The sequence below is a fragment of the Lampris incognitus genome, chromosome 15 (genome assembly GCF_029633865.1).
Source record: "Lampris incognitus isolate fLamInc1 chromosome 15, fLamInc1.hap2, whole genome shotgun sequence".
NCBI classification, from domain to species: Eukaryota; Metazoa; Chordata; class Actinopteri; order Lampriformes; family Lampridae; genus Lampris; species Lampris incognitus.
In genome coordinates this window covers 44,359,929-44,386,198 of record NC_079225.1, presented here as the reverse complement: position 1 = coordinate 44,386,198, position 26,270 = coordinate 44,359,929, and the positions used below count along the sequence as shown (strand labels likewise).

Sequence of the window (26,270 nt, the reverse complement as noted above, 5' to 3'; positions counted from 1 at the left end):
TCATACATGAGCCACAGCGGACTAAAAGTTTAAACCTGTATGTTTGGCAGTTGGGATATACAGGTTTCCATTCTGCCTTTATTCAAGGAGAGACACAGCGGTGTGCCACACAAGACCTGGGGACAGTTTTCTCCAGAGAAGTCCAGGGAGTACTGAAGGCAGCTTGGGGTTAAAGTTTGATCCTGGCTTTGTTTGGATGCATCAGTCTGTGATGAAGTGAACAAAAGTGATTGGAAATACCCCCCTCCTTGCCGGGTCCCCTTCAACGTGGCCGACCTGAAAAACATAGCAGACAACTGCATTTGTATATCAATATCAATATCTATACTATATGTATGTCTGTGTAGTTTTATATCTCCATCTACAGTGGCTTCAGAAAGTACGCCGATCCCTTCACTTTTTGCACTTTGTGTTGTAGATTTCATTTTAAATGGATAAAATTGCCATTTTTGCCCATCAAGCTACACTCAATAACTCATAATGACAAAGTGAAAACATGTTTAGAAATTTTTGCAAATTTATTAAAACGCAAACTCTGAACTCTCTCATTTACCTAAGTATTAAGACCTTTAATGCAGTACTTTGTAGAAGCCCCTTTGGAAGGAATTACAGCTTCGAGTCTTGCTGGTAAGTCTCTACGAGCTTTGCACACCTGGGTTTGGGCAGTTTACCCCTTCTTACTGGCAGATCCTCTCAAGCTCTGCCAGACTGGATGGGAAGTGTCTGTGAACTGCCATCTTCAGGTCTCTCCACAGATGTTCTATGGGGTTTAAGTCTGGGCTTTGGCTGGGCCACTCAAAGACAGTCAGAGACTTATCCCAAGCCACTCCAGCGTTGTCTTGGCTGTATGCCTTGGGTCACTGTCATGCTGAAAGGTGAACTGTCATCCCAGTCTGAGGTCGCGTGGACTCTGGGGCCAGTTTTCTTCAAGGACTTCTCTGTATTGATTACATTCATCCTTCCTTCTATTGTGACCAGTCTCCCTGCCCCTGCTGCTGAGGAGCACCCCCACCCCCATAGCATGACACTACCACCGCCATGCTTCACTGTAAGGATGATAATAACAAGGTGATGAGCAGTGCCAGACATACTGCTCGGAGTTCTGCTCAAACAGTTCAGTTTTTGTCTGGGCAGACCTGAGAATCTTTTTCCTCATGATTTAAGATTCTTTTAAATGCCATTTGGCAAACTTCAAGCAGGCTGTCATATTCCTTTCACTCAAGAGTGGCTTCCATCGAGTCACTCTACCATAAAGGCCTAATTGATGGCGCGCTGCTGAGATGGTCGTCCTTCTGGCAGGTTCTACCAGCTCTGCATATGACTTCCAAAGCTCTGTTGGAGTACCGCTGGGTTCCTGGTCAACTCCCTGACCAAGATCGTTCTTGTCCGGTTACAAACTAAATGTTTGACACTAGGGACTTATCGTTCAGCAGGTCACAGGAGATTAGAGAGCCTGCTAGGTTTAAACCTACTGTGGATGTGGCATCAACTAGTTTTGTTGATATGTCTAGTCCGGGAATTTCTCACAGTGTAGATTATCAGACTGAGCTTGGTCTATAACATTGAGACCGTCTCCCTTCCCTGCTGTATTGCTCCCAAGCTCCCCTCTCCTGAATGTGTGAATCACAATAATAATCATAATAATCATAATGATAATAATAATGTTAATACATTTTATTTGTGCCTTTCAAAGCACTCAAGGACAGCTTACAGAACACAGTTAAAAAAAAATCATTCCTACCACTGGTGGTGGTGAAATGTGGCAACGAAGCACCTAATAACCTACAGAACAAAACATCTAATGTTATCAAACGTGTGACCACGCATCGTTCAAAGCACGGGTCTTCAAAATTGTTAACTAATACAAGGTGTCTAATTCCAGTATTTCATTTATGGGTAGCTCTAAAGCTCAGCCTACTACTGATCACTTCAACAAGATGCCTAAATTTGGTTTCATAACTATCAGATCATTGATAATAAATGAACTGATTCTTGGAACATAGTTTCGATATGACTGGGTTATGTGAAACATGGCTGAAACCAAATGTTTTCCTTCCCTTCAATGAAGCTTCCCTACCCAACTATGCTGATGCCCATGTAGATTGGCAAATAAACAAGGTGGAGCTGTCCCCTTAATATTTAAGACTATTTTCAATTTAACTTCTGAACTTGAATCTGAATTCCAGTCTTTTGAGGCTCTTATATTTTAAGTCCATCTCCCTTAGCTACAAACGGACTCAGCTCAGTCCACGTTGTGATACTCTGTCCATCTCCTGGCTCTTACTCACTGTTTCCTGAAGAATTTGGAGACTTTGTCTCAGGTTTGTTACTCATTCTGATTCTGATGAGACTCTGATTCTTGATGATTTCAATATTCATCTGAATAAGGCTGCTGATCCTCTAAGTAAAGCTTCTCTGGTGCTGGATGATACTTTTGGGTTCGCTCAGTTTGCTCAAGAGTCGACTCACTGCCGTGGTAACACCCTTGATTTGTTAAAGAAGGCTGAATCAGTTCATCTGGAGACAACGTTTATTGACAGATAAGTTTCATCACTCATCTAAGTGACCTCTTCAGTCTAAACTGACCGCAGGTATCCCACCCTTATAAACAATACAGTGGTATAACAACCAAAACCAACGACCAGTTCCATACGCAAATATGGGTGTGACCATTAACTAGACTGAAGAGGTCACTTAGCTGAGTGATGAAACGTATCTGTCAATAAACATGTTCAGATGAACTGATTCAACCTTCTTTGACCATTAACTAGAGTTACAGTGGCCATGTGTATTATTCACAGACGATCGGGGAATAGTTGCAATCACAACATTGTAAGATGGTGACAGATGTACTCTTACCCCACCCCACCCCACCCCCGCCGGTTCAGGGACGGTTGTTCCCTCTTCACATAGATGGCCTCTTTGATCCCCGTTCAAACCACCATTCCTCCCTATCAAGGATGTGCACATCCTCATCCCTGAAAGAGTGTTCAATGGCCTGTAGATGGTGTAGACTGTGGAGTCCTGGTCTGTAGATGGTGTAGACTGTGGAGTCCTGGTCTGACGTGTTAGCTCTCCTGTGTTGTGTCATCCTCTTGACCAGCATCTGTTTAGTTTCCCCAATCTACAAGTCACGGCAATCCTCCCGGCACTTAACAGCGTACACTATATTGCTCTGTTTGTGCTGGGGGACCTGATCCTTGGGGTGGGCCATCTTCTGGTGCAGCATGTTTTGGGATTTGAAAACCACAATTTTGGAGTGCCACAGCAAAGGGTTTGAACACTTATGTAAGTGAGAGATTTCAGATTTTGATTTTCAATAAATTTACAAAACTGTGGGTAATAGAGTGTAGACTGATGTAGGGTTATAGAATGTAGGGTTATAGAGTGTAGACTGATGTAGAGTTATAGAGTGTAGGGTTATAGAGTGTAGACTGATGTAGGGTTATAGTGTAGGGTTATAGAGTGTAGACTGATGTAGGGTTATAGAGTGTAGGGTTATAGAGTGTAGACTGATGTAGGGTTATAGTGTAGGGTTATAGAGTGTAGACTGATGTAGGGTTATAGAGTGTAGGGTTATAGAGTGTAGACTGATGTAGGGTTATAGAGTGTAGGGTTATAGAGTGTAGACTGATGTAGGGTTATAGAGTGTTAGGTTATAGAGTGTAGACTGATGTAGGGTTATAGTGTAGGGTTATAGAGTGTAGACTGATGTAGGGTTATAGAGTGTAGGGTTATAGAGTGTAGACTGATGTAGGGTTATAGTGTAGGGTTATAGAGTGTAGACTGATGTAGGGTTATAGAGTGTAGGGTTATAGAGTGTAGACTGATGTAGGGTTATAGAGTGTAGGGTTATAGAGTGTAGACTGATGTAGGGTTATAGAGTGTTAGGTTATAGAGTGTAGACTGATGTAGGGTTATAGAGTGTTAGGTTATAGAGTGTAGACTGATGTAGGGTTATAGAGTGTTGGGTTATAGAGTGTAGACTGATGTAGGGTTATAGAGTGTAGGGTTATAGAGTGTAGACTGATGTAGGGTTATACAGTGAAGGGTTATAGAGTGTAGACTGATGTAGGGTTATAGAGTGAAGGGTTATAGAGTGTAGACTGATGTAGGGTCATAGAGTGTAGGGTTATAGAGTGTAGACTGATTTAGGGTTATAGAGTGTAGGGTTATAGAGTGTAGACTGATTTAGGGTTATAGAGTGTAGGGTTATAGAGTGTAGACTGATGTAGGGTTATAGAGTGTAGACTGATGTAGGGTTATAGAGTGTAGGGTTATAGAGTGTAGACTGATTTAGGGTTATAGAGTGTAGGGTTATAGAGTGTAGACTGATGTAGGGTTATAGAGTGTAGGGTTATAGAGTATAAACCGATGGGCAAAAAAGGCAATTTTATCCATTTAAAGTTAAATCTACGGTCTGAATACTTTCCGAAGACTCTGATGTATATACATACTATATCTATATCTATATCCTTATGTCTAACTCAGCGTGGTAGATATTCATCATTTACATCCAGCAGGTGACCTGAACAGGGGACGCTGCTGTCCGCCATATTTAAAGTAATCCTGTTTGAATGAGGATAGAGATTCAGCCCTGCAGGTTTGACATTGCTAATGAAATATGTGTATATGTGCATTTGTGGTTTTTAAAGCTCGGTACTGACCCACCACTCCTGGTCCTCCTCTCCGTCCACTACGATCACCTCCCCCTCAGAGAACGTCAGCTCATCTGGATGATCAGCTGTACAGTTGTAGATGGCTTTCACCCGCTGAGGCCGCTGTTTCTGAAACACGTCAAACAGACAAGCCAGAGATGTGTGTGTGTGTGTGTGGGGGGGAGGGGGGAGGGGGAGCAAGTCAGCTAAAGAGCCAGGCCCACTATCATCCCCCATCGATGAAATGTGAAAACTGCTTTCCAGGACTTTTCCAGGGCATTTTTCCAGGACTTTATCTTGGATATCCATCCCAGGCATCGCTGACAGAAGGTCATATTATTCAGTATTAACAACAACAACAATAATAATAATAATAGTAATAGTAATAATAATATTAATGATACTATTCCACTGATAGTATTAACTGTCAGTGGAAGTCTCAACAGTCTGTAAATGGACTGTGTGGCTGAACACACTCCCATCTTTGCTTTCAGGCAAAGAACGTAAACACTGTTCCCCCCAGTCAACAACACATCCCCATTTTTTTTTCTTTTCCCCCTCTTTCTCCCCAGTTGTACTTCCGAGCTGTCTCAGTCACTGCTCCACCCCCTCTGCCGATCCGGGGAGGGCTGCAGACTACCACATGCCTCCTCCCATACATGTGGAGTCACCAGCCGCTTCTTTTCACCTGACAGTGAGGAGTTTCACCAGGGGGACGTAGCACGTGGGAGGATCACGCTATTCCCCCCAGTTCCCCCTCCTACCGAACAGGTGCCCCGACTGACCAGAGGAGGCGCTAGTGCAGCGACCAGGACACATACCCACATGGCTGTCCACCCGCAGACACGGCCAATTGTGTCTGCAGGGAAGCGCGACCAAGTCAGAGGTAACACGGGGATTCGAACCGCCGATCCCCGTGTTGGTAGGCAACGGAATAGATACCCAGACGCACCATCGTCCCCTTTTGTAAGGGAAATGTAGTATTAGTGTTAGCATCGGTGAAACACTGTCAGGGACACTTGTGATGGGATTGTTTCAGTCTACTTAGGTGTCATTTGTAAGGTTTATTTTCAGACAGTAAGCCGCAGTACGGACACAAAATGACACTGTAGACAATAATAAAAGCAAACCCAAGATGAATAATGCTATATATCTCTCACCATCAGCCGCTTCTCTGGGGTCGGGTCTGCTATACACATTACTCAAAAACACAGCCAGTGATGTGTCAGTATTGAGGTAAAAAAAAAGAAAAGATGTCTACGTTTGTACTGGCGGCTGTTAACATTTATTTCCCAGTATGTTACTGGTGATGGAGGTCAGGACTTACTGGGACGGTGGTGCGAGGTTTGGGAGTTGGTGGTGAAGTCAAGCTGGAGGGGGATTTGGGTTGAACCAAGTCCTTAGCTGCAAACACACACACACACACACACACACACACACAATGAGCCATGTAGGTTAACATGAAAATGACAAGTTATAATGTATTAGCAACATGTTAGCAAGGTGAAGTTGGTAGAAGTGTGTGTGTGTGTGTGAGTGTGAGTGTGTGTGTTTACCTGGTTTGTTAATTGATGCGGTCCTAACAGGCGGTCTGTGCGGGACTTTTTTAACAGACCTGAGCTCAGAACAAATAAAGCAGCTGATTAGCAGCTTCACCGACATTCAGTTTGTCAGATCATCACCAGTCCATCAACGTGCCCTCATAGCCTCTTCTTCTTCAAGCACATAAACACTCCCTTTACTTACTTTACAACTTAAATTCCCAGATAAACACTCCCTTTACTTACTTTACAACTTACATTCCCTGATAAACATTCCCTTTACTTACTTTACAACTTAAATTCCCAGATAAACACTCCCTTTACTTACTTTACAACTTAAATTACCTGGTAAACACTCCCTTTACTTACTTTACAACTTAAACTCCCTGATAAACATTCCCTTTACTTACTTTACAACTTAGATTCCCAGATAAACATTCCCTTTACTTACTTTACAACTTAAATTCCCAGATAAACACTCCCTTTACTTACTTTACAACTTAGATTTCCAGATAAACACTCCCTTTACTTACTTTACAGCTTAAATTCCCAGGTAAACACTCCCTTTACTTACTTTACAACTTAAATTCCCAGATAAACACTCCCTTTACTTACTTTACAACTTAAATTCCCTGATAAACGTTCCCTTTACTTACTTTACAACTTAAATTCCCTGATAAACACTCCCCTTACTTACTTTACAGCTTAAATTCCCTGATAAACATTCCCTTTACTTACTTTACAACTTAAATTCCCAGATAAACACTCCCTTTACTTACTTTACAACTTAAATTCCCTGATAAACATTCCCTTTACTTACTTTACAACTTAAACTCCCAGATAAACACTCCCTTTACTTACTTTACAACTTAATTTCCCAGATAAACACTCCCTTTACTTACTTTACAACTTAAATTCCCAGATAAACACTCCCTTTACTTACTTTACAACTTAAATTCCCAGATAAACACTGCCTTTACTTACTTTACAACTTAAATTACCTGGTAAACATTCCCTTTACTTACTTTACAACTTAAATTCCCTGATAAACATTCCCTTTACTTACTTTACAACTTAGATTCCCAGATAAACACTCCCTTTACTTACTTTACAACTTAGATTCCCAGATAAACACTCCCTTTACTTACTTTACAACTTAAATTCCCAGATAAACACTCCCTTTACTTACTTTACAACTTAAATTCCCTGATAAACATTCCCTTTACTTACTCTACAACTTAAATTCCCAGATAAACACTCCCTTTACTTACTTTACAACTTAAATTCCCAGATAAACACTCCCTTTACTTACTTTACAACTTAGATTCCCAGATAAACACTCCCTTTACTTACTTTACAACTTAAATTCCCAGATAAACACTCCCTTTACTTACTCCACAACTTAAATTCCCAGATAAACATTCCCTTTACTTACTTTACAACTTAAATTCCCTGATAAACACTCCCTTTACTTACTTACAACTTAAATTCCCAGATAAACACTCCCTTTACTTACTTTACAACTTAAATTCCCAGATAAACACTCCCTTTACTTACTTTACAACTTAATTATTCTTGGAAGATCTCGTTCTTCATTCATAAAGTAAATTTTTTTTGGCATTTCAAGTGTTAATTAGATGACAGAAAGATGAATAAAGACTAACAAATACACACATTAAATAAAAAATATATATACAACAAAAAACTTCCAGTGTACAGGTACATGTAGGGAATATGAAGATACAAAGAATATGTTTTATGTGAATATATATATACACTACCGTTCAAAAGTTTGGGATCACCCAAACAATTTCGTGTTTTCCATGAAAAGTCACACTTATTCACCACCATATGTTGTGAAATGAATAGAAAATAGAGTCAAGACATTGACAAGGTTAGAAATAATGATTTGTATTTGAAATAAGATTTTTTTTACATCAAACTTTGCTTTCGTCAAAGAATCCTCCATTTGCAGCAATTACAGCATTGCAGACCTTTGGCATTCTAGCTGTTAATTTGTTGAGGTAATCTGGAGAAATTGCACCCCACGCTTCCAGAAGCAGCTCCCACAAGTTGGATTGGTTGGATGGGCACTTCTTTGAGCAGATTGAGTTTCTGGAGCATCACATTTGTGGGGTCAATTAAACGCTCAAAATGGCCAGAAAAAGAGAACTTTCATCTGAAACTCGACAGTCTATTCTTGTTCTTAGAAATGAAGGCTATTCCATGCGAGAAATTGCTAAGAAATTGAAGATTTCCTACACCGGTGTGTACTACTCCCTTCAGAGGACAGCACAAACAGGCTCTAACAGGTACTATTTAATGAAGATGCCAGTTGGGGACCTGTGAGGCGTCTGTTTCTCAAACTAGAGACTCTAATGTACTTATCTTCTTGCTCAGTTGTGCAACGCGGCCTCCCACTTCTTTTTCTACTCTGGTTACAGCCTGTTTGTGCTGTCCTCTGAAGGGAGTAGTACACACCGGTGTAGGAAATCTTCAATTTCTTAGCAATTTCTCGCATGGAATAGCCTTCATTTCTAAGAACAAGAATAGACTGTCGAGTTTCAGATGAAAGTTCTCTTTTTCTGGCCATTTTGAGCGTTTAATTGACCCCACAAATGTGATGCTCCAGAAACTCAATCTGCTCAAAGAAGTGCCCATCCAACCAATCCAACTTGTGGGAGCTGCTTCTGGAAGCGTGGGGTGCAATTTCTCCAGATTACCTCAACAAATTAACAGCTAGAATGCCAAAGGTCTGCAATGCTGTAATTGCTGCAAATGGAGGATTCTTTGACGAAAGCAAAGTTTGATGTAAAAAAAATCTTATTTCAAATACAAATCATTATTTCTAACCTTGTCAATGTCTTGACTCTATTTTCTATTCATTTCACAACATATGGTGGTGAATAAGTGTGACTTTTCATGGAAAACACAAAATTGTTTGGGTGATCCCAAACTTTTGAACGGTAGTGTATATATATATATATATATATATATATATATATATATATATATATATATATATATATACACACACACAGCAATGACTGCTGGGATAGGCTCCAGCATCCCTGAGAGCAGGATAAGCGGTTTGGATCATGGATGGATGGATGTATACATAAGGTATATCTACTACTACTCTCGGCTGCTCCCGTTAGGGGTCGCCACTGCGGATCATCCGGATACGTAATGTATATATAGATATAATATTGTGTGCATAGTGCAGGTATGTGATGGATAAAGCTTTAGCTATACAAATATTTTCCCTTGCCAGTTTATTTTGTACATTTCCTCTTAATTCTGTTTTCGGGACTATTTATACCCTCATCAGTACCATTACTAAAGCTCCAACACAAAGTATGGTTGCTAATTGCTCTCTAAATGCACCAGCCTTTCCATCCCTCCATCCATCCATCCATCCATCCATCCATCCATCCATCCATCCAAAGTTTTGTTTTATTATGATTGTTTTCCAGTTTTTCTTTATTATTTTTACTCACTTTTGTCAGGTTTTCACTGGGGGATGCTAGGTCTTATCATTGAGATAAGTAATCATTTATCACAAAACCATGAAAGCTGTTTCTCACCCGCTGGGTGACGTCGGGGATTTTGGTGCGGGGCGTCGGCTGGGCAGCTGGCTGGGTGCCCCAGGAGGCAGGGGGGACGGTTTGTGCGCTGGAGCGGAGGTAGGAGGCGGTGCAGCAGGGAGCACTGTGGGTCCAGATGACGGCGGAGCAGGAAGGAGGGGGAGGGGTGTGTGTTTGGCTGAAACATTGGGTGGCTCAGTCGCACTGCTCCTCCTACCAGCGGGCGGTGGAGGAAGAGGAGGAGGAGGAGGAGGAATGGCTGAAGGGAGCACTGAGAGAGGAGAGGAGGTTAAGGAAGTAAAACCTTTACCAAAGGATAGTACAACATCAATAAGTAAGTTTTTTCTCTTGTTTCTGACACAACAGCACTGCTGACTCTCATTCAGTTTGACTGGAGCTCAAACACTCACCTTACCAACACACACACACACACACACACACACACACACACACACACACACACACACACACACACAATATCATCGGCAGTCACTCAAAGCGAGTATGATTGTCTTCTCCGCTGGGTTGTCTACTTATGGGTCTTCAGGTGGCTGTAGAGGCCGATCTGCGATACACATACTTTGGTACAGTGTGGAGAGGGGAAAGTGGTGGTTGTTGGTGGTGGTGGTTGAGCCTCTCTCTCTCTCGCTCCTTGTGGTGCTGTCGCTTTTTCTCTGCAGCAGCACAGTCTAGCTCCATTTCATGACATGCAGCTCCTCCCTGCACGGATTTCTTCTTGGGGCGTCTATCCAGTGCAATGTCTTCCCAGGTGCTCGATGTGATGTTGAATTTCTTCAGACTGGTCTTGATATCGTCCTTGAACATTTTTTTTTTTGCCTGCTGGGAGCTCGCTGATCTTCCTTCAGCTGGGGTACAGGAGCTGTTTGGGGAGACGTGTGTTGGACATGCAGATGACACGGCCTGTCCATCGGGGTTGGTGCTGCATTATTGTGGTGGTGATGCTAGTCATGCTGGCTTCTTCCAGAACGCTGATGTTGGTGCGTCTGTCCTTCCAGCTGATCCTCAAGATCATTCGTAAGGATCTTTGGTGGTATTGTTCCAGGGCTCTCAGGTACCTACTGTAGATGGTCCTCGACTCTGCTCCATACAGCAGGGTGGAGAGGACAACAGCTCTGTAGACCAGTGTTTGAGCCTTTAGGTCTCGGTCTTCAAAGACTCTTCCCCTGAGTCTGATGTAAGCGCCACTGGCACGACTCAGGCGATGGTTGACCTCAAAGTCGATTTCAGCTTTTGAGGAGAGAAGGCTGCTGAGGTAAGCGAAGTGATAAACGTTTTCAAGACTTTTGTTGTCCACTTTTATGGTGGGCTAGGTAGATGGCTGGTTGGGTGGAGGTTGATATAAGACCTGGGTCTTCGAGATGTTTAACGCTAGACCCAGGGCACTATATGCTTTGGCAAAGGCATTCATAATGTCCTGGAGGTCTTCTGCGGAGTGTGCTGCGATGGCGTTGTCTTCATACTGAACCTCCATGATGGTGGTGTTGTTAGCTGTTTGCCAATGAGGTGGAGTATGGCAGCAATAAAGATGGCAAACAGGGTGGATGTAATGATGCGTCACTGTTTGACCTCTGTTTCCACAGTGAGGAGCTCTGACTCAGAGCTGCTGTTGCTGAGCACTGTGACTGACTTGCTGTCATGTAGAAGCCTCAATATTCTGATGTATTTGTCTCGGCAGCCATATCTTAAGCATCTGCCCCACAGAGCTTGGCAGTCTACTGAGTCAAAGGCCTTTGTCAGGTCTATGAAAGCCATGTACAAAGGCTGCCCTTGTTCGTGGCATTTTTCCTGGAGTTGGTGTGCTGTAAATATCATGTCTGCTGTACCTCTGGAGGGGCGGAAGCCACGCTGAGATTCGGAGAATACTTCCTTAGCCAGTGGTAGCAGTCGCTTTGTGAGGATGTGAGCGAGGACTTTGCCTTTTTTTGACAGGAGTGAGATGCCCCTGTAGTTTCCACATTCTGCCTTGTCCCCTTTCTTGAATATGGCCACTATTAGAGCATCCCTGAGCTCTGAGAGAAATTCTTCCTTTTCCCAGACCTTGAGGAGGAGGGCGTGGATGCGGTACAGGAGCTCTGGTCCGCCGTCCTTTAAAATCTCAGCTGGGATCCCGTGTAGACCGGCGGCCTTGTTGTTCTTGAGGGTCCTGATGGCATCTTGAACCTCTGTCATGGTGGGAGGTTCCCCAATGTCTTCTCTGATGGGAATCTGGGGAATGTGGCTGGCAATGTCCTCTGCACAATCCAACAAGGTGTGCACATTCCAGGCTCCAAGTTCATGTTCCTTTGTTTCTGAACTAATGCAAGTGATCCCTCTGAATGTGGTAATCCAGTCAGGTCATTTGAGGCAGGCTATGTTTAGGGCACCTTTTCTAGCCCCTTCCGAGGTGGGGTGAGCAGAGTGGATCCTAAAGCGGGCTGCTCAGTCGTGGGTACAGCTATAGAAGGGCTCTTTCTACCTTCTTCCAAGATCCCACCAACTGAATCTAGCTCCCACCACCTGATGTGCCGGCTCATGACTAGGGGCTTCCAAATCTCACAATCCTGTCCCTGTTGCCACTTACCAGTCACCATACGACTTAATCTGGGATGTTAGGTTGGATTCCCTTTATGGAGGACGCCTGTGCGTGACTTTGTTTAACGTGGGGAGACTGGTGCACAGACAGCCATCATGTGGTCCTTAACAGATCTGGGTCAGGATCCAGTGGCATGGAGTCCAAGACGACTGGGGGTCTATTTCTGCTGCAGCCTTCATCCGCCTTCCCAGCCATTGTGATGCTTCACTAAATTCAGCAATCATCCTCTGTCTGTTCCACCATTGAGGTCTTGGTTGGATTGCTCTTTGTCAAGGACCTCCCCCTTGACCTTACCGCCAGGGGTGACCCTACCAGGAGCATAGATTCAGACGGCATTGCTCTCGGGATTTCAGGACCACGTACACTTCTCCACCATGACAAGGTGACAACCCACGGAGACAACCACACACACACACACACACACACACACACACACACACACACACACACACACTGGGGCTCATACTCACCATACATGGAAGAGTTCCTCTCTGGTGTTTGGGGGTTTGGGGGATCAGATGATGACCTCTGTCTCCTCACCGTCTCCATGGGAACTGGCTTGTTGTGTGCTGGTCCTGCATAGGACGTACAATGCTGTCATTCACAGTGGTTGACCACCGAGACAATCTTTACTGTTGACACAGTAATAGTACTACAGCGGTTACCATAGTAATTGACTGAGGGACCTTTGCAGGGCCAATGGTTAAATTCTTGCACTACAGCAGCTAGTCTCACTGTAGGTCTCTCTGGATGAGAACATGAAATTAAAAAAACAGACAAAGTGGCTACCGTTGACTGACCTTTCATGGGGAATCTGGGGGGGACAGGGGGAGTGGGCATGTTGGACGGCAGAGGGCTGAGGTCCAGCACGGTGCCATACGTTTCGTTGCTGATCATGCTGGGGACGTTGGAGCGCTGCTTGTCCCGCGCCAGCAAGGCAGCATCGCGGGCCAGTGCCGCCAGGCTGGACTTAACGGGGACGCTTGCCTGCACGAAGCAGCTGACTGGACGGTCCTCCCGCCGCTGGGGGATGGGCTGAAACAGGAAGTTAAATCATCCCGTTTACAACGCTGTGGTAGACCAACGGTCATATCCTGGTAAAGGTCACACTGTGACATGTTCATTTAAAAAAAAAAATCAATCATTCACAATTAACAATTATTTACCAAGTTATAGGTTGTTGGTGTATCTGTCCTAACTGATGTGATGTTCATCTATATGTCTATAACATCAGATTCATGCAGTACTGCAGCTGCTAATCTGACCTTTGACCTCTGAGTTAAAAACCACTGCTCCCCTCAGGACAGTAGCATCAGAGGCGTTGAATGAACTAACCTTATCCTCCATCTCGTCCTCGCTCTCATCCAGGTCCTCATTACGCAATCGCCACTCGTATTCCACGTGGACATGGACATTGAATTTCCCCGTCTGGGCCTGAGTCAGCTGACACACAACACAGTACATCCACTTACACTCTGGTCTAATATAAAGTAATCTAATCTAATAACATCACAAAGCACTAGAAGAATCCTGCTGGTGTCCGCTGGAGGAAAACACCAAAGCCATCAGGATGTAGTGGTTTTCTTCTGGACACTGATCCAAGGGTTTTACTGGTTTCCATCCAAACCCATTAACCTGATTCTGAAGGTTTCCATTAGAAACACTGATACAGATCATTCCACACCACCAACAGCCATCACAGTTCTCAATAGAACCATCAAAACCATCAGAAAACCTTACGATGGTTGTGATTGTATTTTTAAAAAGGCTATCATTCAATCTACTCTAACCATCTATCCTACTCTTTTCTATTCCAGGGGTGGCTAACCATGTGCCATGGAGAGCCATGTGTATGCCATATGCCATGGAGAGCCATGTGTATGCCATGTGCCACGGAGAGCCATGTGTATGCCATGTGCCATGGAGAGCCATGTGGGTGCCATGTGCCATGGACAGCCATGTGGGTGCCATGTGCCATGGACAGCCATGTGTATGCCATGTGCCATGGACAGCCATGTGTATGCCATGTGCCATGGACAGCCATGTGTATGCCATGTGCCATGGAGAGCCATGTGTATGCCATGTGCCATGGAGAGCCATGTGTATGCCATGTGCCATGGAGAGCCATGTGTATGCCATGTGCCATGGAGAGCCATGTGTATGCCATGTGCCATGGAGAGCCATGTGTATGCCATGTCCCATGGAGAGCCATGTGTATGCCATGTGCCACGGAGAGCCATGTGTATGCCATGTGCCACGGAGAGCCATGTGTATGCCATGTGCCATGGAGAGCCATGTGTATGCCATGTGCCATGGAGCGCCATGTGTATGCCATGTGCCATGGACAGCCATGTGTATGCCATGTGCCACGGAGAGCCATGTGTATGCCATGTGCCATGGAGAGCCATGTGTATGCCATGTGCCACGGAGAGCCATGTGTGTGCCATGTGCCATGGAGAGCCATGTGTGTGCCATGTGCCACGGAGAGCCATGTGTATGCCATGTGCCATGGAGAGCCATGTGTGTGCCATGTGCCATGGACAGCCATGTGTGTGCCATGTGCCATGGAGAGCCATGTGTATGCCATGTGCCATGGAGAGCCATGTGTATGCCATGTGCCATGGAGAGCCATGTGTATGCCATGTGCCATGGAAAGCCATGTGTATGCCATGTGCCATGGAGAGCCATGTGTATGCCATGTGCCATGGAGAGCCATGTGTATGACATGTGCCATGGAGAGCCATGTGTATGCCATGTGCCAGGGAGAGCCATGTGTATGCCATGTGCCACGGAGAGCCATGTGTATGCCATGTGCCACGGAGAGCCATGTGTATGCCATGTGCCACGGAGAGCCATGTGGGTGCCATGTGCCACGGAGAGCCATGTGTATGCCATGTGCCACGGAGAGCCATGTGTATGCCATGTGCCACGGAGAGCCATGTGTATGCCATGTGCCACGGAGAGCCATGTGTATGCCATGTGCCACGGACAGCCATGTGTATGCCATGTGCCATGGAGAGCCATGTGTATGCCATGTGCCACGGAGAGCCATGTGTATGCCATGTGCCATGGACAGCCATGTGTATGCCATGTGCCATGGAAAGCCATGTGTATGCCATGTGCCATGGAAAGCCATGTGTATGCCATGTGCCATGGAGAGCCATGTGTATGCCATGTGCCATGGAGAGCCATGTGTATGCCATGTGCCATGGAAAGCCATGTGTATGCCATGTGCCATGGAAAGCCATGTGTATGCCATGTGCCATGGACAGCCATGTGTATGCCATGTGCCATGGAAAGCCATGTGTATGCCATGTGCCATGGAGAGCCATGTGTATGCCATGTGCCATGGAAAGCCATGTGTATGCCATGTGCCATGGAAAGCCATGTGTATGCCATGTGCCATGGACAGCCATGTGTATGCCATGTGCCATGGAGAGCCATGTGGGTGCAGGTTTTCATTCCAGCCGGACTCCACACCAGGTGATTTCACCGACACAGGGAAATCACCTGGTATGGAGTCGGGTTGGAACGAAAACCTGCACCCACATGGCTCTCCGTGGCACATGGTTAGCCACCGCTCATATTCTTTTATTATGTCTATGATCGAGACATGTTTTTTCTTTCTGGACCCCCCCCCCTTTTTCTCCCCAATTGTACCCGGCCAATTACCCCACTCTTCCAAGCCGTCCCAGTCACTGCTCCACCCCCTCTGCTGATCCGGGGAGGGCTGCAGACCACCACACGCCTCCTCCCATACATGTGGAGTCGCCAGTCAGGAGACGTAGTGCGTGGGAGGATCATGCTATTCCCCCCAGTTCCCCCTCGAACAGGCGCCCCGACCGACCAGAGGAGGCGCTAGTGCAGTGACCAGGACACATATCCACCTCCGGCTTCCCACCCGCAGACACGGCCAGCTGTGTCTGTAGGGACGCCCGACCAAGCCGGAGGTAACACGGGGATTCAAACCGACGAGCCCCGTGTTGGTAGGCAACGGAATAGACCGCCACGCCACCCGGATGGCCTGACTTGTTTTTTCTGATCTCATCTTTTGTGGTTTAGTTTCGCTGCTTTTACAACACGATAGTCACAGAGGCGATGAGAATAGAAGGTGTGAGACGTAGAAATGAGATTAAAAAACAAAACAGGAAGCTGAACATTTCACTTTCAAAGAGACGGAGAGAGAACGTTCCAGAACAAAACACACCGACAGGTAAGTAAAACACAACAGGACCCTCCATCGTCTCCTTTCCAGGGAGACTCAGCTCAAATCCGGACTGTTCACCTCGCGACATGTTCTACAGGAAAACAAAATGGCTTACCAGTTCCTCACACTGCGTGTGGCGAAGACGCTTCGCGATGTCCAGCGGCGTTTCTCCAGCTTCATTAGCTGCACCAACAGAGACGTTTTGTTTCAACAACTACATTTCCAGCTGTTTGGGTTTTTTTTTTTTGAATTTTTCTAAATTTTGGTACGTCAACACCCTGTTCCCACCACTGAATGACCCCTGTACTCATCAGGGAGGGGGAAGACTTCTTTCACCTGCCGGATGCAGGTTTTTCTGGGGGAAAGCACTACTGTTAGTACTACTACTACTACTACTACTACTTTCAGCTGCTCCCATTAGGGGGCGCCACAGCGAATCATTCATTTCCATCTCTACCTGTCCTCTGCATCTTCCTCTGTCACACCAGCCACCTGCATGTCCTCCCTCACCACATCCATAAACCTCCTCTTTGGCCTTCCTCTTCTCCTCTTCCCTGGCAGCTCCATATTCAGCATCCTTCTCCCAGTATACCCAGCATCTCTCCTCCACACATGTCCACACCATCTCCATCTTGCCTCTCTTGTTTTGTCTCCAAACCGTCCACCCTGAGCTGTCCCTCTAATATACTCGTTCCTAATCCTGTCCTTCTTCATCACTCCCAATGAAAATCTCATCATCTTCATCTCTGCCACCTCCACCTCCAGCTCCACCTCCTGTGTTTTCATCAGTGCCACTGTCTCCAAACCATACAACATAGCTGGTCTCACCACCATCTTGTAAACCTTCCCTTTAACTCTTGCTGGTACCCTTCTGTCACACATCACTCCTGATACTCTTCTCCACCCACTCCACCCTGTCTGCACTCTCTTCTTCACCTCTCTACTGCACTCCCCATTACTTTGGACAGTTGACCCCAAGTATTTAAACTCATACACCTTCGTCACCTCCCCTCCTTGCATCCTCACCATCCCACTGTCCTCCCTCTCATTCAGCATAGGTATTCCGTCTTGCTCCTACTGACTTTCACCCCTCTTCTCTCCAGTGCATACCTCCACCTCTCCAGGCTCTCCTCCACCTGCTCCCTACTCTCACTACAGACCGCAGTGTCATCCGCAAACATCATCGTCCACGGAGACTCCTGCCTGATCTCGTCCGTCAACCTGTCCATCACCACTGCAAACAAGGAAGGGCTCAGAGCCGATCCTTGATGTAATCCCACCTCCACCTTGAACCCATGTGTCTCTCCAACCACACACCTCACCACTGTCACACCTCCCTCGTACATATCCTGCACCACTCCTACATAGTTCTCTGGGGGAAAGTAAGGCGTGTGAAAGCTCGAGCTATTTCCCCCAGATCCATCCACAGCTATGTAGCGATCCCTCTACCTGTAGGGGGCGCCATTTACAATGGTGGGACACATTACTCCTACCAGCCCCCCAATCCTGGAACATGACAAAATGTGTTCCCTGCGTCACACTGAGGCAAAAAGATCTTGAACAAGAAGTGGGTCGGAAATCATGGATCAGATTGAAGTTTCACGTCTGAAGCCGGGAACCACGGCACATTAATTAAACCTTCATTTGTAAATGACCGTGTTTTCATAATTAATCCATAGCTGTTGTTAACCGTCTCAAGCGCCGTGAGGAAGCAGTCTAGTTCTCGTTGATATTCATGCGCTCACATCTGGGTGACGGGTGCAAACAGGGCGGGTGAGGTTTCATATGTTGATGATTTGATCTGATGTTGTATGTAAAGTACCAGAAACAAATGATCGGCTAACAGAAGCTGAACTGTGGGAGCTCTTTTAGAAAGAGACAAAAAAGCTGAATTCTACCTTTCATACTTTGTATTTTCAGTAGAATCAGACGGTAGGAAAAAGCATCATGATTAAATTAATGAGGAACACTAGACAATTCTAAGATAGATAGATAGATAGATAATTTTATGGATTAAGTGTTTAACTTTAGTCTGGCATCAATAACAAACCAGCAGAAACTTTACTGATTCAAATCTGGTCTGTTAAAGCAGCGAACGTGGTGAGCGGGTCTGTCACTTGTCTTGTTTTCTCATTTTTGGATTCCCCCCCCCCTTTTTCTCCCCGATTATATCCGCCCAATTACCCCACTCTTCCGAGCCGTCCCGGCCGCTGCTCCACCCCCTCTGCCGCATGCCTCCTCCCATACATGTGGAGTCCCCAGCCGCCTCTTTTCACCTGACAGTGAGGAGTTTCACCAGGGGGATGTAACAGGCGCCCCGACCAGAGGAGGCGCTAGTGCAGCGACCAGGACACATACCCACATCCGGCTTCCCAGCTGCCAACACGGCCCAACTGTGTCTGTAGGGACGCCGGACCAAGCCGGAGGCGACACGGGGATTCGAACCTTGTCTGGTTTTTGTGTGCATCCCGGACTTACTGATGGCAACGGAGGCCTTCCCTCTCAGCAGCAGCTTGAGACATTCACTGTTGTTCGTCAGGCAGCAGTAATGGAGGGCTGTGCTTCCTCTGGATGTCTGCTTATCCAGGTTTCCACTGTCACACACACACACACACAAACACACACACACACACATTACATGTAACTTGCCGAGCAACTGAGAGTCAGAGTCTATATTCTGGACCAGAACCTCCGCCACACTAACGTTACCTGTTTTGAGCCAGGAAGTCAACAATGTGGAGCGAGTTTCTATCCACCATCCGGACCGCCAGGTGGAGCGCCGTCTCACCAGATTCCTTACAACGAGAGATGACAGAGGTGCCCGCAGGTCTTGAGTCCGCCACATACAGTTTTTTTGCTTTGTTATCGGTTTTTGGAAGTGGTTTTTTGGAAATTTGGGATGTGGTTTTTTTTGTGCGTGGATGTGCTTTGGATGTGTTTTTTTTTAAATCTTTTGTGTTGTACTGCTGTTGATGATGATGGTGATGGTGATGATGATGATGCTGTGGGCTGGGTGAAATGAAATTTCGTTTCTTTTGTGTACTCAAGTGCATGATGGAAACGACAATAAATGGTTGATTCTTGGTTGTGGTTACTTTTTTAGAAATGTTGTCTGAACCAAGAATCAAATCAGTAACAGTTTCAGTGGTACAGGTAACACGTTGGTTCATGTGTCATTGGTTGACTGATCTACTGACTGACTGATTGACAGGCGAGGACGCTCATGACAAACAGATCTCCTACGTGTTCATTGGCCTGTGGGATGGTCTCTCTGAGGTCGGCGCCCTCTGCGTAGACCTGGATGAGTGACAGGATGTCACGGCTCCTCACAGACTCAGACAGACGTTGCAGTCTGGACGCCGCGTCTGAACATCTCCTCTGGACGAAACGCTTCTCCGTGTACTTCGCTATGATGTAATCCTTCCTCATCAGCCTGAATGACATACATATTCACACACACACACACACACACACACACACACACACACACACACACACACACACACACACACGCACACGCACACAGACCTTTCAGAGTATGAAACTAGAAAATCACAAACAGGATATTGCTACTACTATATTACAGCAAACAGAAAAGGTGTGATGTAGTATGATGTAGTATGATGTAGTGTGATGTAGTATGATGTAGTATGATATAGTGTGATGTAGTGTGATGTAATATGATGTAGTATGATGTAGTATGATGTAGTGTGATGTAGTGTGATGTAGTATGATGTAGCGTGATGTAGTGTGATGTAGTATGATGTAGTGTGATGTGGTGTGATGTAGTGTGATGTAATATGATGTAGTGTGATGTAGTATGATGTAGTATGATGTAGTGTGATGTAGTGTGATGTAGTATGATGTAGTGTGATGTAGTATGATGTAGTGTGATGCAGTATGATGTAGTGTGATGTAGTGTGATGCAGTATGATGTACTGTGATGTAATCTGATGTAATATGATGTAATCTGATGTAGTATGATGTAGTGAGATGTAATATGATGCAGTATGATGTAGTATGATGTAGTGTGATGTAGTATGATGTAGTGTGATGTAGTATGATGTAGTGTGATGTAGTATGATGTAGTGTGATGTAGTATGATGTAGTATGATGCAGTGTGATGCAGTATGATGTAGTGTGATGTAGTGTGATGTAGTGTGATGCAGTATGATGTAGTGTGATGTAGTGTGATGCAGTATGATGTAGTGTGATGTAGTATGATGTACTGTGATGTAGTATGATGTAGTGTGATGTAGTGTGATGTACTATGATGTAGTGTGATGTAGTATGATGTAGTGTGATGCAGTGTGATGTAGTGTGATGCAGTATGATGTAGTATGATGTAATATGATGTAGTGAGATGTAATATGATGCAGTATGATGTAGTATGATGTAGTATGATGTAGTGTGATGTAGTATGATGTAGGATAATGTAGTGTGATGTACTATGATGTAGTGTGATGTAGTGTGATGTAGTGTGATGTAGTATGATGTAGTATGATGTAGTGTGATGTAGTATGATGTAGTATGATGTACTGTGATGTAGTGTGATGCAGTATGATGTACTATGATGTGGGATGAGTTAAGGGGTCTATTACTCCACTTTCAGGGTTTGTGTATGTGTGTGTGTGTGCGCGCGTGTGTGTGTTGTCGTGGAAATGTTTCACGTTAGTTTTCTTTCACTGTGTGTGTGTGTGTGTGTGTGTGTGTGTGTGTGGTTGTGGTGGTGGGGGGTGTGGCTGGCCTGTCACTCACATGTCGCTGGAGGGGTTGGGTTTGGTGACGCTCTGCACTGACAGTTCTGCTTCCATGATATCGTTGAAGCCAGCGTTGCCAACATTCTTAGCCAGCTACCACAGTCACAACACAACAAGTCAGTTACATGGCCAGCAAACACACAGTACACACACAATACACACACAGTACACTCACAGTATACATACAGTATACACACAGTACACACACAGTATACACACAGTAGTCACACAGTATACACAGTACATACACAGTATACACATAGTATACACAGAGTACACACACAGTACACATACAGTACACACATAGTACACACACAGTACACACACAGTATAAAGACTACGTCATAAAAGCAACATTTTCACAAGACGTTTACCACTGATTAAAATACCGTGAATATCTTAAATTATTACCACACCTAAAAAAATCATTTCATCCACATCTCACTCAAGTGTTGTGCTGGGATATCTCCTGTGTGTGTGTGTGTGTGTGTGTGTGTGTGTGTGTGTGTGTAGCGAGAAGAACAGAGACTGAGTTGAACAAAATCCTACATCACTTCTGATGTACTCACACACAGTCACATTATAATGTTCTTTCATTTGTAAAACATCCATCCATCCATGCATCCACCCATTCATCCACCCATTCATCCATCCACCCATCTATCCACCCATCCATCCATCCAGCTCATCCTGCTCTCAGGGTCACGGGGATGCTGGAGCCTATCCCAGAAGTCATTGGGCGGCAGGCGGGGAGACACCCTAGACAGGCTGCCAGGCCATCACACAGGACCCACACACACACACACACACACACACACACACACACACACACACACACCTGGGGACAATTTAGTAGGGCCAAGTCAGCTGACCTGCAAGTCTCCGGACATGATGTAAAACGTCATGCTGATGCTAAAACCAAGCTGACGTGAGGAGGTACTCAGTACTCACCAGGAGTTCAGAGGTTCCCAGCACATCCAGGTCCAGAGACTGAATCCTGGAGTAGTGGACTCCCATCTCTCTGTGGATCCCGGAGCACTCGATGCAGATCAGAACCCCGAGGTTTGTGGATAGCCAGGTGGGATCTGACAGGACAGATACCAGGGTTCACAGGTCAGCGAGTTCATGACCAGAGATGGGATCAAGTCATTGGTTTGCAAGTAACAAGTAAGTCTCCGGTCTCGATACTGATGCTACTGGCTTAAACCGGGACTGGGAGAAGTCCTTCAAGCCATTTAGCCAAACATCTGTGTTCATGAGGCATCCGGGTGGCGTAGCGGTCTATTCTGTTGCCGACCAACATGGGGATCACCGGTTCAAATCCCCGTGTTACCTCCGGCTTGGTCGGGCGTCCCTACAGACACATTTGGCTGTGTCTGTGGGTGGGAAGCCGGATGTGGGTATGTGTCCTGGTCACTGCACTAGCGCCTCCTCTGGTCAGTCGGGGCACCTGTTCGGGAAGGAGGGGGAACTGGGGGGAATAGCGTGATCCTCCCATGCGCTTCCGCGTCCTGTCAGACCACCCTCGGCATTTGCTCGGGCGCAGCTCCAGGCAGGGACCGTGGTCCCTGGGCCCACCGGATGAAGCAGACCAAGCTCTCCCAGCCGATCCAGCACCAGCTCTCCCAGCCAGACCCCCTCGACACATCTCCCCACACTCCTCGCGATGACATCAAAAACACCACCGTCAACGCCGGGTGAGGCCGCCGCCAGACCGCCCTCGGTGTTATCAGAACTGCCGGTCTGCACGGGCTAGCAGTTAGCTTAGCCTGCCCCGCTCTCCCAGCCGATCCAGCGCCAGCTCTCCCAGCCAGACCCCCTCGACACATCTCCCCACACTCCTCGCGATGACACCAAAAACACCACCGTCAACGCCAGGTGAGGCCGCCGCCAGTGTTATCAGAACTGCCGGTCTGCACGGGCTAGCAGTTAGCTTAGCCTGCCCCGCTCTCCCAGCCGATCCAGCGCCAGCTCTCCCAGCCAGACCCCCTCGACACATCTCCCCACACTCCTCAGGATGACATCAAAAACACCACCGTCAACGCCGGGTGAGGCCGCCGCCAGACCGCCCTCGGTGTTATCAGAACTGCCGGTCTGCATGGGCTAGCAGTTAGCTTAGCCTGCCCCGCTCTCCCAGCCGATCCAGCGCCAGCTCTCCCAGCCAGACACCCTCGACACATCTCCCCACACTCCTCGCGATGACATCAAAAACACCACCGTCAACGCCAGGTGAGGCCGCCGCCAGTGTTATCACAACTGCCGGTCTGCATGGGCTAGCAGTTAGCTTAGCCTGCCCCGCTCTCCCAGCCGATCCAGCGCCAGCTCTCCCAGCCAGACCCCCTCGACACATCTCCCCACACTCCTCGCGATGACATCAAAAACACCACCATCAACGCCGGGTGAGGCCGCCGCCAGCCCGCCCTCGGTGTTATCAGAACTGCCGGTCTGCATGGGCTAGCAGTTAGCTTAGCCTGCCCCGCTCTCCCAGCCGATCCAGCGCCAGCTCTCCCAGCCAGACCCCCTCGACACATCTCCCCACACTCCTCACGATGACATCAAAAACACCACCGTCAACGCCGGGTGAGGCCGCCGCCAGACCGCCCTCGGCGTTATCAGAACTGCCGGTCTGCACGGGCTAGCAGTTAGCTTAGCTTGCCCTGCTCTCCCAGCCATCAAACGAAGGCAAACTGAGACGCAGATGTGGACAAAGACACTGCATGGACGGTGCTGGGTGAGGCCGCCGCAAATGTGAATTCACGCCGCCGTCTTCCCACACCGGAAGTAGAGGCGAGCTTCCATGTGTCCCCATCTACCCAGCAGTAATGTACCGTATTTCCTGGACTAAGTCGCACCAGAACATAAGCCACACTTGGCAAAAGATACACTGTTGCGAATACGTAAGTGGCTTGGGAGTTTCTAGTGTCCTTACTTGACATGCGGTGTATTCATCCCTACGCCGTATAAGCAAAAACAACTGCAGGAGACAGGGTAGTTGGAGATAAGGGAGGTGCAGCTACGTGAACTCCCACAATTCCTCTGCGTGTGGCTGCGTGTTTCTCCAGCCCGATGACTGTGTGTTACTCACTGGGAGCGCCGCAGTCACAGCACACGTCATTCCCGCTCATCCGCTTCACCTCCTGCACGATGGCTTTGGTCAGCTCCTGTACGATGTTGTTCTCCCCTTCGTCCTGGTCTCCTTTAAACGCCTTGTTCAGGGCCTCCTCCTTACTGTTCTGGAGCACAGAGATCCAGCTGGAGACAGAGAGAGACACAAACAGACAGAGACGGGCAGACGGAATCAAACCTGTGTCCTTCTCACGAAAGACTACGTCTCTGCCTACCAGGCCAGGCGCACATACTCACATCTGACACTCGGATTCGTCCTCAGCCTGGAAGTGGTAGGTTCTGTCATCTGGAGGAGAGACAGGGTGGAGGACGAGGGAGAAACGGGAGACAAAATCAGACCCGCTCCCTTTAGATGAGTCAGTAACTAAACAGTCTAAGACTCGGAGGACACGGGGGAGCTCATCTAGAGGTGTAGGAAATGACATTTAAACGACTCCACCCGCTATTTCTTCCATCCATCGATTATCTGAACCCGCTTATCCTGCTCTCGGGGTGGCGGGGATGCTGGAGCCTCCTGTCCCAGCAGTCACTGGGCAGCAGGCGGGGGGACACCCTGGACAGGCCGCAGGGCCATCACACAGGACCCCAGGGCCCCAGGGCCCCAGGCCCCCCCCCCAACACACACACTTTCATACCTTGGGACAATTTAGCACGGCCACACTACATCCATCCACACTACATCCATCCACACTACATCCATCCACACTACATCCATCCACACTACATCCGTCCACACTACATCCATCCACACTACATCCACACTACATCCATCCACACTACATCCACACTACATCCATCCACAATACATCCATCCACACTACATCCATCCACACTACATCCACACTACATCCATCCACACTACATCCACACTACATCCACACTACATCCACAATACATCCATCCACACTACATCCGTCCACACTACATCCACAATACATCCATCCACACTACATCCGTCCACACTACATCCATCCACAATACATCCACACTACATCCACAATACATCCATCCACAATACGTCCACACTACATCCACATACATCCATCCACACTACATCCGTCCACACTACATCCACAATACATCCGTCCACACTACATCCACAATACATCCATCCACACTACATCCATCCACAATACATCCATCCACACTACATCCATCCACAATACATCCATCCACACTACATACATCTACAATACATCCATCCACAATACATCCATCCACACTACATACGTCCACACTACATCCATCCACAATACATCCACACTACATCCACAATACATCCACACTACATCCATCCACACTACATCCACAATACATCCGTCCACACTACATCCACACTACATCCACAATACATCCGTCCACACTACATCCACACTACATCCATCCACACTACATCCACACTACATCCATCCACACTACATCCACAATACATCCGTCCACACTACATCCACAATACATCCATCCACACTACATCCATCCACACTACATCCATCCACAATACATCCATCCACACTACATACGTCCACACTACATCCATCCACAATACATCCACACTACATCCACAATACATCCACACTACATCCATCCACACTACATACATCTACAATACATCCATCCACACTACATACATCCACAATACATCCATCCACACTACATCCACACTACATCCATCCACACTACATACGTCCACACTACATCCATCCACAATACATCCACACTACATCCACAATACATCCATCCACACTACATACGTCCACACTACATCCATCCACAATACATCCATCCACACTACATACGT

At 46.7% G+C, this 26,270-nt stretch overlaps 1 protein-coding gene across 1 annotated transcript in view; it reads right to left on the bottom strand.

The window, feature by feature from the left end:
• Positions 1-26,270, bottom strand: part of asap2b (ArfGAP with SH3 domain, ankyrin repeat and PH domain 2b) — a 58,624-nt gene continuing 32,354 nt past the window's right edge. Inside the window, exons 13-28 of the mRNA XM_056294599.1 lie at positions 24,710-24,758; positions 24,432-24,598; positions 22,298-22,431; positions 21,345-21,439; positions 19,830-20,019; positions 19,296-19,381; positions 19,065-19,180; positions 16,702-16,769; positions 13,715-13,822; positions 13,180-13,414; positions 12,850-12,954; positions 9,787-10,057; positions 6,215-6,273; positions 5,986-6,062; positions 4,668-4,787; positions 1-276 (exon numbers count right to left, since the gene is read on the bottom strand). Of these exons, the coding sequence (XP_056150574.1) occupies positions 202-276; positions 4,668-4,787; positions 5,986-6,062; positions 6,215-6,273; positions 9,787-10,057; positions 12,850-12,954; positions 13,180-13,414; positions 13,715-13,822; positions 16,702-16,769; positions 19,065-19,180; positions 19,296-19,381; positions 19,830-20,019; positions 21,345-21,439; positions 22,298-22,431; positions 24,432-24,598; positions 24,710-24,758 (1,955 nt within the window). The 3' untranslated portion in view covers positions 1-201. The remainder of the gene's footprint in view (positions 277-4,667; positions 4,788-5,985; positions 6,063-6,214; positions 6,274-9,786; positions 10,058-12,849; positions 12,955-13,179; positions 13,415-13,714; positions 13,823-16,701; positions 16,770-19,064; positions 19,181-19,295; positions 19,382-19,829; positions 20,020-21,344; positions 21,440-22,297; positions 22,432-24,431; positions 24,599-24,709; positions 24,759-26,270) is intronic.